The 11,392-nt window shown below is 36.4% G+C and overlaps 1 protein-coding gene across 5 annotated transcripts in view; it reads right to left on the minus strand.

Annotated features, from left to right (window-relative positions):
- SEPT7 (septin 7) overlaps positions 1-11,392 on the minus strand; it is an 86,763-nt gene that overhangs the window by 57,102 nt on the left and 18,269 nt on the right. For 4 of the 5 annotated variants that reach the window (XM_026083538.1, XM_026083539.1, XM_026083540.1 and 1 more), the window contains exon 3: positions 8,935-9,037. In XM_026083538.1, coding sequence (XP_025939323.1) covers positions 8,935-9,037 — 103 coding nt within the window. Of the gene's footprint in view, positions 1-8,934; positions 9,038-11,392 lie in introns of those variants that run through there. The other variant, XM_026083542.1, reaches the window with a different exon arrangement.

Consider the following 11,392-nt stretch of genomic DNA (forward strand, 5'->3'; position numbering starts at 1 on the left):
AGCTTGGAGAAGAGAAGGCTGAGAGGAGATCTTATCAATGTGTACAAGTATCTGAAGGGAGGGTGTCGAGAGGATGGAGCCAGACTCCTTCCAGTGGTGCCCAGTGACAGGACGCGAGGCAACGGGCACAAACTGAAACACAGACAATTCCATCTGAACATGAGGAAATACTTTTTCACTGTGAGGGTGACAGCGCACTGGAACAGGCTGCCCAGAGAGGTTGTGGAGTCTCCTTCTCTGGAGATATTCAAAACGCGCCTGGATGCAATCCTGTGCAATGTGCTCTAGGTGACCCTGCTTGAGCAGGGGGGTTGGACTAGATCTCCAGAGGTCCCTTCCAACCTCAACAGTTCTGTGGTTCTGTGGGTTTATTATTATAAAAGGAAACCAAAACTAAGCAAAAAGGTTCTAAGAACATACTCATTCCCTTAAATAAAAATAAAAAAAAAAATCCAGAGAAGGATATGGTATGATGTCTAACTTGTCAGCAGTCATGCTCAAAAGTTCAACAGAAAAGCATCCAAAACCCTAAATGAAACAGTTGCACGAAACAGCCACACTACATTCAAACAAACACTGGAGAAACAAAATTTAGCAACTTCAAATGGATGCACAATGAGGACCTATATTGTCTATTGCCAAGTCAGACAGAGGGAAAACACATATATTGAATCAGAAAAGTCACGTTTAAAGGGGCACTGTGGCTTTACTACAATGGAAAGTTAAGCCCACAAACACTGTCCACAAACATCACTTTAGTTACAAGATTAACCTATTCATTCATGAAATCGTTAGCATTTCCTGATACAACAAGCAGGAGTAACGTTTTCAGCCAACAGCAAGACACAAAATATTTTCAACTCATACAATACATTAATCTATACAAAAACTAACTTCTGACTCCTGAATGTTTATTGCTGAAAAATGGGTAAGTCAGATCCTGAAGTGTGGCAAAACATAACCAAAGAAGAAACACCTGTACAGTAGGGAGAGAAGCAGAACTATTAAAGCGCACAGAACTTGTTAAGACTAAGTCAACACAACTTTGAATGTCCCTCCAGGCCTAAGGCAAAGGCGGCCCCAGGAGCAGTCCAGCAGTAAGCTAGCACCTGATTATCCAGGCTAAGGAATGACAGACAGCAGAAGTGATACTAACTGCATGACTTCCTTGCAGGTCATTACTTACGAGATGTGCAACATTAGGTTGCATCATAGTGATGCGCCACCAAAGCCAAGGACAATCCGTTGACTTTTGGGGGTAGAATCAAACAACTGTCCAAGAACTGATAACTAATGTAAGAAGCAAACTACTGGTTAAGTATCTCCTTTAAGATGTGTTTAAATTATATCTCGGTATCTGCAATAACATGACCAGAATATCAGTGGTGAACTATTCTTACTCTACTATCAAAAAAGCAACTTCATTTCAGTTAAATTGTTATCTACAAACTTGTAACCAACAAGAAAAAAGACCAGATTCAATTTCTGATGACTGTAATTAATAAAAGTAAAGTAAGATATGAAATACCAAGAGAGTAACTGTGTGCACACATGTGTGTGTGCGAAACATGGAAGGACAATTTTTCTTAGAATTAAAATGAAAAGCTGGTAAGCTAGCCTAAGAAAAACAGGTTAGAGAAAAATACTTATGTGGAAACATGGTATAAGTTACAGCTGTCATGAAGATGGCTAATACCATTAAAGGGTTAATTATACAGATAAATACTGCAAAACTCCACAACACTTAGAAAAAGACAGTGAAGATGACACCTATGCAATGCAGGGTATTAATATCTCATAAGATGTTTTTCTTGAAATTCCCTTAATCCAAGCATCCATTAGAAACCCAGGTTTAAATGCAGATAGATATGAAGCAATTCATACCATTTGTCATGAGACTGACAAGGAAATGATACATAAAATGGACAAGAGAGTGTTTCTAATAGAATCATTACTTGCTTAATGAAACAAAAGCCAAATAGGTTATAAGAAGCTTTTTGCCAACTTATGAGTTCACATGCACACAGTTAGGTGGAAGTCTCTCCATCAAAACCATTGCTAGGAAACAAACAAAAAAAGTAAAAATAGAAATCATGCTTTGACTGAAATGCTACCACTTCAAGAAATAGTTCAAATTAATTACAACTACTAAAGCTTTTAAAACCTTTCCTTAACTCCTTCCTTAATTCTCAAATAAAAATATTTTTATATACACTAATATTTTGTACTTCGAGTTGGTTGTCCGAACTCAAATTCCATACAACTGTGTATTTTGGACTTTGTGCAGGTTTTTTTCCCCCAAAACCAAGAAATGTCGAAGAAAAATACCACAAAGGAGGCAAGAGGAGCAGGTATGCTGCAAACTTCTGGGTTTCACTGCATTAAGAACAAAAAAATAATAAAAAAGGCTTTCTATTTAAAGTCAAGTTAACATGAGTCTATACTGCAAAATTTCACCTAAAAGTAACCCAGCAGAAAAGTGTGCAATACCAGCTAGTAGCTTGCAGTTTAGATTATTGATTTTTCAAATCTTGAAGAGGTATTCAACTTTTCCACAGATAGGTCTTCAGAGTTTGTCTATTTTGCCTTTTCAAAAAAACCTGAATCAATATCCTTCCATGAACAGGAGTGATATGCTATTGGTCAGAAGTTACTCCATCAATAAAGATTATTCCAGAGGAATGTTTCATCTTTGAATATTCTGGCTCCAGTTTGAGTTCCACCAGTCTTCTGTCCCTTTCATTTTTTAATCTCTGTCAATTCGCCTGCATTCAACATAATTTGCTTCTCTGTCTCATCAGTTATATGCAAGTTAATACTTACTAATCTATCAATATTAACGTTCTGTAGAGATTGTCACCAGAATATGCTGTATTCACAGAACCAGTACCTGAAGCGTAGTTTTTTTTTTTTTTTAGGTTGCAAAATGCTTCAAAGAACCTGTCTTATTTCTGTACTTTGCTGATACCTCGTAATCCTGTGAACAGAACACTTAAGTTAAAATCTTAATTTTTTATCCGGTTTCCTGAGGGAGCCATGTCTGCAAGTTCTACAACTGCCATTTAAAAAAAAAAAAAAAAAAAAAAAAGTGGTTTCTATACAAAATGTGAACCCAAACAAGTACTTTCCTTTACAGAAAGGACACCCTGGGAGCTGAAAGGCTGTGGTACAACCTGGCATGAGCAAACCGGCACAGCTGGCTGACTGTCCAGTACTGCTATCATCCAAGTAGCTCAAAATGAGCTAGAGCCAAGGTGATGGGGGAAAACGTGACAGTTTTTAGAGGATGTAAGGAAATTAGAGGAACTGAGGTAATTTGAGGAAGTGAAGTTACAGGGAAAAGGGGAGCAGGGAGACAGGACAGGGAGACAGGACAGAGTCAAGAAAAAATAGGCTTTGCCAGTTCCTCTCCTTAGGAAGCTTTTTATTTCCAAGTTATGAATGCCAGTGTATATCCCTGACTGCAAGGAAAAGCTCAATACCTGAATAATGAAATAATATAGCCTAGAGAAGCTAAGAATTGACTCTAAAGGTCAAAACTCACTTTTTTCTCCACAAGGTTTAAAGTGTGTTTTAATTTAAGCTTTATTTGTACTGTAGCAGAGCCTAGAGGCCTTGAAGATAAGGGCTGAGTTAGGCACTGAATATTCAGCAGTGGTTTCTCCACTAATCCTAATAAGCCAACTATAAAGGACACACCAAAGGACAAACATATACTCAGATACTGTGATAGCAGGGGCAGTACAGAAACCTTAAGAGGAGGACTGACTTTTTAAACCATGGCAGGTAAGCAAGAACTGAGAACATCCCAAAATGCTATCCACTAATTGCACTGCCTGTCTACAGGTTATTTTACACATAATTATAACCCTATCCTGCCTCATATGCTTAATGGTTTTGTTCCTGCCTTTAAAATGCAGTTGGGACACACCCACACCCCCTAATATACTAGCAGGGGGGAAAAAAAACAAACAACACAGCATCTGAGACTGGTGATACACTTGTTGGCTAGTTAAATAAACTGAACCAGAAAGTGAACAAATTAAGAGGGTAATTCTAATCAGAACATGATCAATCACCAGAAGATACTAACATTAAACCAATCTAAACTCTCTTCTGTGACCAATAAAGTCATTTTAAAATCAGCATGTTATTTTTCTCTAAAGTAGCTTTCACTCCAAGTCTTGCAAAATACAGCCCTTTGCTTTGTGTCCAGGCCAAAAAGTCATGCTTAAATCAAAGCATTTTAGTGTGTGCATATAATTACAAACGAAACACAGTATCACAGTTCTGTAAGACATTTCCCTTTAAGCTGTAATCTACAGGTGACCTACAAGGCTAAAGCAACACTTAGAAAACAAAACAGACAATTTACTGCAGCAGAGGTTTCAAAACAGCTTTCAGAGTCAGAGTGAGCTACCAAGCACCTGTTCAAGAAATCAGAACCACACAGAAAGGACCTCTGGAAAGTCACTTGACTGTAAGGATGCTGCACTTCAAGTCAGAAGATCAAAAAAAAAAAAAAAAACCCAAAAAACCCAAACAACAGTCCAACTTCTTATAAGGTTCATGAAACTTATAAGCATCTCAAAGCATACAGCTCTATGCAAACCTACCCCAAACAACTATTCTTAAGCAGGTGGAGTCTACAGAGGAAAAGAATTAAGAGTTATGACTTTGTATCTACTTTGGCTTTTGTTAAAAATCAAATGTTACCAATATTAATTTCAATACAAGAACAGAAGAGCGATTTCCTGATTCAGTGTTTAGAAAAACAACTCAGTGAAAAGTGACTGCATTTTTTCCATGTCTCATTACACTAAAACAAAAAGGAGCAAACCACACCTACTACTTATATTTCATAATTAGTTTCCTCTAACCATGAGCTACTAATCATGACAGTATTACTTTCGGAAGTTTGGTTTTCTTAAGAGTTTGACTTAGGCAGGCACTTTCCTCCAAAAAACTATACAGCAGAGAAATATGGAGACTTTGATTTTGATTTTAAACAGACCAAATATTTACATTGGAGTCTCAAGTGTTTTAACAAGTATCTTATACTTGAAGAAATTACACAAGATTATGAAGAAAACAGCTGGCAGAAACAAAGTTGACTTTTTCCCCCCACTGGCGAGCCTTACATATTTGAGATGCAGAACTAACTGCTTTAGAATGCTATTTAAACCTCTTCTTTTGAAAGCATCAAGAATCAAACTAAGCTTAAGGCTGAGTCTACTGTGATTTATATCTTATCCCCAGAGGAGCCACTTGCTAGCTTTTATTCTACAAAACCAGGTAATATTCAAAAACCAGTATAATTTATTTTTAACTACTGATTAGCCTTTCAGAATAGGACTAATGTTGAATTTATGGTCCCATGAAGATTTAAACACCAAGCAAGGTCCAAATTACAGCTGATCATGTAGGAAAACAAAGGGCTTCTCAGTCTTCATTTTCTTAAGAAAAGTTTAAAAATACTACAAAAGGAAACAATACAATTTAGAAAAAAATGCAAGTACAGATCGTTAACGAGTTGTTTGAAATGTTTACTATGGCCAATTATATAGGAATCCCAGATTCTCCCAAGATTAACTTTTTAATGATTCATAAAACATTAAATATGAAAAAGATATTTTAACATCAACCATTTATGTTTTTATATATGTGTATATTTTACAAACACTTCACCCTTTAGTTAGAATTAATGTAAACATCAGAACACTTAGCAATTAGTAACTATATTTACCAAAAAAATTTAATTACCAATATAAGCTTTGAATAAACTCATCTTACTGGGTCTGTGACCCAAAGATCAAGTTACAGGACAGTAATCTGCCCACATGGCTGAAATACAGCAACTTCCAAAGCTACACCCCCAACTAACTTAGACCAGATCCAATACGGAGCGCCTACTTCCTGAATCTGGTCCCAGAAACTATATTCTAGGCTATTCAAAAATTACTAGGCCTTATGGACAGCCAGTTTTGAAAGCACTCTCCAACTTCCCTTGCACAATATAAGCGCAGGAAGCAAGGTGATTTCACTACATACTGCTATGGACAGCCCCATCTTCTGCAGGACGATAACAGTAACTTGGCAGCTTGAGGAACATGCATCTTACAGAATACATTCATGTTTTGCACGCAGGAAAACTTCAGGTAAGAGTCTGTAAAACTGATTTCCCTCTAAAAATTCTTATCAGGAAAAGAGAATTTTAGAATTTGTTGGCTGCTGTACTTACTACTTATTTAGTGACAAAAGGTGAAATATCATACATAGTTACACTGAAAAATGAACTGTTTCTACAAGTCAGTACAGTTGCACAACTATACTGGCAAGTCACCCAAAATGCTGATTCAGTGACGTATTATACTAAATGTTTTAAGACAGAAGCCAGTTACCTTACTATACAAATCCATTAAAGTTTAAATGATAATTCCAGACTAACTGAACAACTGGAAAACAATTTTAAAAGAAATACATTAGCTACAATGTCAAGCCTCACAGACATCTGAAAACAGTCAGACACAGAAATCATAGATCCCAAACATGATCTGTTTTCTTCCTTGTATCTGTTTAGCAACCACATGCATTTCTTCTCATTTTTCATTGCAGAACAAATGGATAACATAGCGACATTGAAGTATCTATAAATAAAGCACAGCCAGCAGATCAGCAAATGTGAAGTCTAYAGTAAAAAGGAAGCAATGCAAACATGATTTTTCAGTAGTTGAAAGAGAGGAATATTTTAGATTATTTTAAGATGATACACACAGTATTCTTATTCAGCCAGCAGAGATCATATGCAGATTAGCAGTACATTCTAATACTTTTAATTCTTAATTGGTAGATTATGCATAATTCCCTTTATTACAGAACCATATTGTAGCATCAGCTAAGTACCTCAACTCAAGTCAGAGTACACTACCACAAAGCATGTATGCAGCAACTGATAAGCACATTCCTAAAAATCTAACTGCGTATTACAGTTCAACGTTCAGCAATAGAATAAAAAGTGTTCAGTAATACAGAAACTATTTTATCTTCATATTTAAAATAGGTGCCTCTTATCAGGGCATACTACTGACAGATGCATCATTTTGAAGTCCCAGAACAAAATTATTTTTTCCACAAGATGTTAAACGCTCACTTTCAAGCACCCTGAGAAGGTGTATTGTTTTCTATTAACTCAACTAAAACAAAATAGAAGATAAAAGTGAATAACGCACTAAGCCATATGAGCATGTATCTTGTAATTATCCTAATTGATTTTTATACCTAGAAGCGTTCACACTGTCAAAGACAAACACCTGACACTTCTACACTTTCCAGGAAAGAAAAGGGGGCAGGGGGGAAGGGAATGCATTTTTAATTTAGAATACAGTTTTCTATAGAACACATTAGTGACAATTCCCTCTGTAAACTTCCTGACAAGGGCACAAATATGCTTACAGATGAAATAAAGTCTTAGCAGTAAGTAAGTAGAAAAAGAGGTACTAAAAATAGAACTAGTACCAAAATTTTCTGATCAACATCTTATTTTCTGTCTAACTTTAGACCAACCTTTACTCTTAAGGGCCACTTACCTACAGTTCACCTAAGTGCAACTGGATTAGACTGTCTTATAGATGAGTAAGAACACTATGGTAAATTTATACACTTTCTGCAGTTCTAATACATACACTGTATCTACTCTTTGTGCCTTAACTGACTTGCTTGTCATGAGAATGAAACTTAAAAGTGCAAATTATACCCCATTCCGGTAAAATACTTAATCTGTTTTCATCTTTTTTAGTTATGAAATTATATAGACAGTTCCCTCTTTCCCCCCTTCTCCCCCCCATGGATAGCAGAAATCAGAATTTTATTGTTAAGATTAAACAGAGTTTTGCAACAAATAATGAATTACATAGTTGAATGCCTGAATAAAAAGGAACTTCCAGAAAACCCTCAAACTTTATCATCTTTCTTTGATTGCAAAGTGAGTTAGTATTTTAATGATCTATCAAGGGTTTTTAACCATTTTGAACCTAGATTTTTAATTCGACCAACAGTACTATTGTGTAACCTATTACATGGACATAATGACTACACGGAACATCAATTCTATTGATAAAACATCAAAGCATTAGCAATCCAAACTACATATATACCAATACAGTAATTTGTACTTTTATTATTTTAAATTCACTATCATCAGAGTTTAAGATGTTCTAACTGTTTGTCCATCACATATGCATATCACAAAAGTACTCAAGAGAAGAGAAAAAGGGAAATTTGATTCCCAAGCAGGACAGATAACAAATTGGGAATATGAAGCACACATAAACTGTTATGAGCAGCATTATTCATCCATACTAGCTGTAGTTTCAAATTCTCTGTAGTCCATATGAAACTCAATGTTTACATTTGGTTTTCTTTGCAACCATACAAACTAGACAGGTTTGTTTAAATTAAAGCTTTGACTTTGTAGCACAGTTTTGTGGCCAGAGAAACGCAGGATACGCAGGATCATGATGACTGGTGATGTGCAAGGAAAGACTAACTTTTCTTCTGGGTCCTGGACAGCTATGTTGTGCTCGCAACAGTAAAAGTAATTCAGTTTTTTTGTTTTGTTTTTTAAATGAAAATCTGAGCTCAAATTACTTGCATTATGTCACACTAGCAGTCACTTTTTAGACTAGATCTACACCAATCTTTTTCTTAGGCTGTATGAGCTATACAGTTATTATTCTCCTCCTCCTTTGTCCACTCGCATAACAGATAACATGCTATTTTTAAACGCTCAGAACTTAAAATTCTAGAAAATATGGGTCTTTCTCTGCTAATAAGATCATGCAAAGCAAATATTTACATCATCATCGTAAATTCTAAAGACTATTTCAAAATACTTTCAACGATCATGACTCGAAATGAATGAAGAAAGTAACTTACCTACTACCATGAGTGTGAATTCAAATCCCCTCTTCACAGACTTCCTGTATACTTGATTTGGAAGATTTGCAAACCCCACATATCCTTCAAGGTTCTTCTGTTGCTAAATCAGAAAGCATTTGGAAAAAAAATAAAAGAAAAGCTGGTAACTTTTTCCTTTGCTTGTATTTATTTTTGGTTTAGTTATTTAAGTGTTAACTTCATTCTTGCATTTACAGAAAGATGCTATCTATCCCTCCTCTCAACACCCTAAGTTACCTATATCAAAGACAATACAATGAACTGCAGCAACAAACAGGAAGAAAAAATGATTTTTTTTGACTGGCTAGCCAAAAGACTGGCACAGAAGGTTAGCTATCCTAACAGTATTTTGAGTAAGTGCAATTACCATGTTATGGCTGTACAACCACAACAGTGTACAAATGCAAACAGATTAAAACATAATCAACTTTGTTCCAACTCTCATCTGAAACTCAGGCAAGTAGTATCAGTGTAGCTTTCCTATACTCCTGAGTGTGGTACCACTCCAATATTACAGGGACTAACTAGACACCATCTTCCTCCCGGGTCACGCAATCAGAGGCCTTTAGTAAGCCCTTCATGGTAAATCTATACCTAGACCTATGCTAAAGCAGCATGCATTTCAACAAATCCTTCACAAAGACAAAACTTCAGTTACTTTGAAGTAGTTACTCAAAAATTTCCTACTTGGAAGGAGCTGAGAGGTTTGGATATTAGCCATAGTTACCACATTCCATTTCTCCTTCTCCTCACATTAACAAAAATGTTGACAGCGCTTAAAATGCCTCTCCCTCTCCATAGTATATCTTGCAATCCTCCAGAGATCAGCAATGCTACTTCTTAACTATTCCTCTAGTAGAATCCTAGAAATGCATTTGATGTCACAGCAGCTCTGAGGATCTTCCTACGAGATAAGGCAGTTGAGTTGTCTTTTACAGAAGCTGAAAACACTTTTGAGACAAATGGTTGTATACCGAAATCAGCACAAGGTACTATTTCACATGTAGCAATGACTTCGGCCTATAAAACAGTAGGTTTTATGTCCACCCAAAGTTGAGAGGGTGTTTTCCGATACTACCCCAATCTCAGAGCTAAGCAAGCTACGCATTTCCACAGAGCTGAAGCGTAAAGTTTGAACCCCCCTTCCTAAGATTATCTTCAAGAGGACAGATGGATCTGGGGGCGGGGGGAATATGTTCCGCTAGGATTGGTTAAAAGATGGAAAACATACTGGGCTACTCCCAATCATTCCGAAGCACAAGAGGTTCATCTTCAGTGCTGGCAATGTTGAGAGCTACTAATTTAAGATGTCTGCAGCATCTAGGAGAATTCCAGTTTAGAGATTTAAAAGGGAAAAATCTCTCAACATTTTTTCAGTTAGTGAACTTCATTTCAGGATCCATCTCCTTTCCAAAAAAGGGAAACAGATATGTTCCTGTCAAGTTATACCACAAGCACTATTGCCTCAGAATTTCTGTGTATGGGATAGAATATGACTGATTTAAATTTGATATGCGACTAACATGTTTTTATTTGAATTTTTTTTCCTAAATACTGAAACAGCAGAATAAACTTATTACAGTAATGACACGTACAGTTTTAAGAAATCTTTTTTCTTAAAAATTTAAGATATGAAGCTAACAATTCTTGTAAGGATATAAAAACGTTATCCTTTTTAAAGTGTTGAATACAAGAGCAGCTAGCTTCTTTGCTGTCCCAATCAATTGACTCTGTGCTCTAAGTTACATAACTGATTTCTCCATTTAGCAAATAAGTCATTATTCTCAAGCAAGGCTACACCACCATAAGAGCGTTAAACTGGTGTCATCACTGGATTTAAAGAAATCTGAACAGTCCAAATTTAGCAGGACTACTTTGAAAAGAAAGATTTAATCCTACTGCAAATTCAGCTTTCATTTAATACACTGCATTAATTCTCCTTCAAGTTAAAAAAAAAAAAAAAAAGACAAGACCATATCACTTAATTCATGAACTCATATAGAGAGTAAAAGAGGAACATCTAGTGATAGCCAGCTAAAGCTATGCACAATGGAACAAATGTTAATCCTCTTCCAGAAGTATGAATGCTTGCCTTGCATCATCAAGGAAGTCTCTTATTCTAAGATGCTTTTTGTTTCAGTTCAAGCTTAGGTGTAGCAATAGTCTCATCTGAAAGGCTTCAAAAGATTTAGAAAGTCAGCTGGAATGACTGTCTGGGTAGATGAGGGGAGAGCAGTGGATGTTGTCTACCTTGACTTCAGCAAGGCTTTTGACACTGTCTCCCATAACATCCTCATAGACCAGCTCAGGAAGTGTGGGTTAGATGAGTGGACAGTGAGGTGGACTGAGAACTGGCTGAATGGCAGAGCTCAGAGGGTTGTGATCAGCGGTGCAGAGTCTAGTTGGAGGCCTGTAGCTAGCGGTGTCCCCCAGGGGT

This window comes from Apteryx rowi, unplaced genomic scaffold (genome assembly GCF_003343035.1).
Source record: "Apteryx rowi isolate R43461 unplaced genomic scaffold, aptRow1 scaffold_608, whole genome shotgun sequence".
In the NCBI taxonomy this organism is placed as follows: domain Eukaryota; kingdom Metazoa; phylum Chordata; class Aves; order Apterygiformes; family Apterygidae; genus Apteryx; species Apteryx rowi.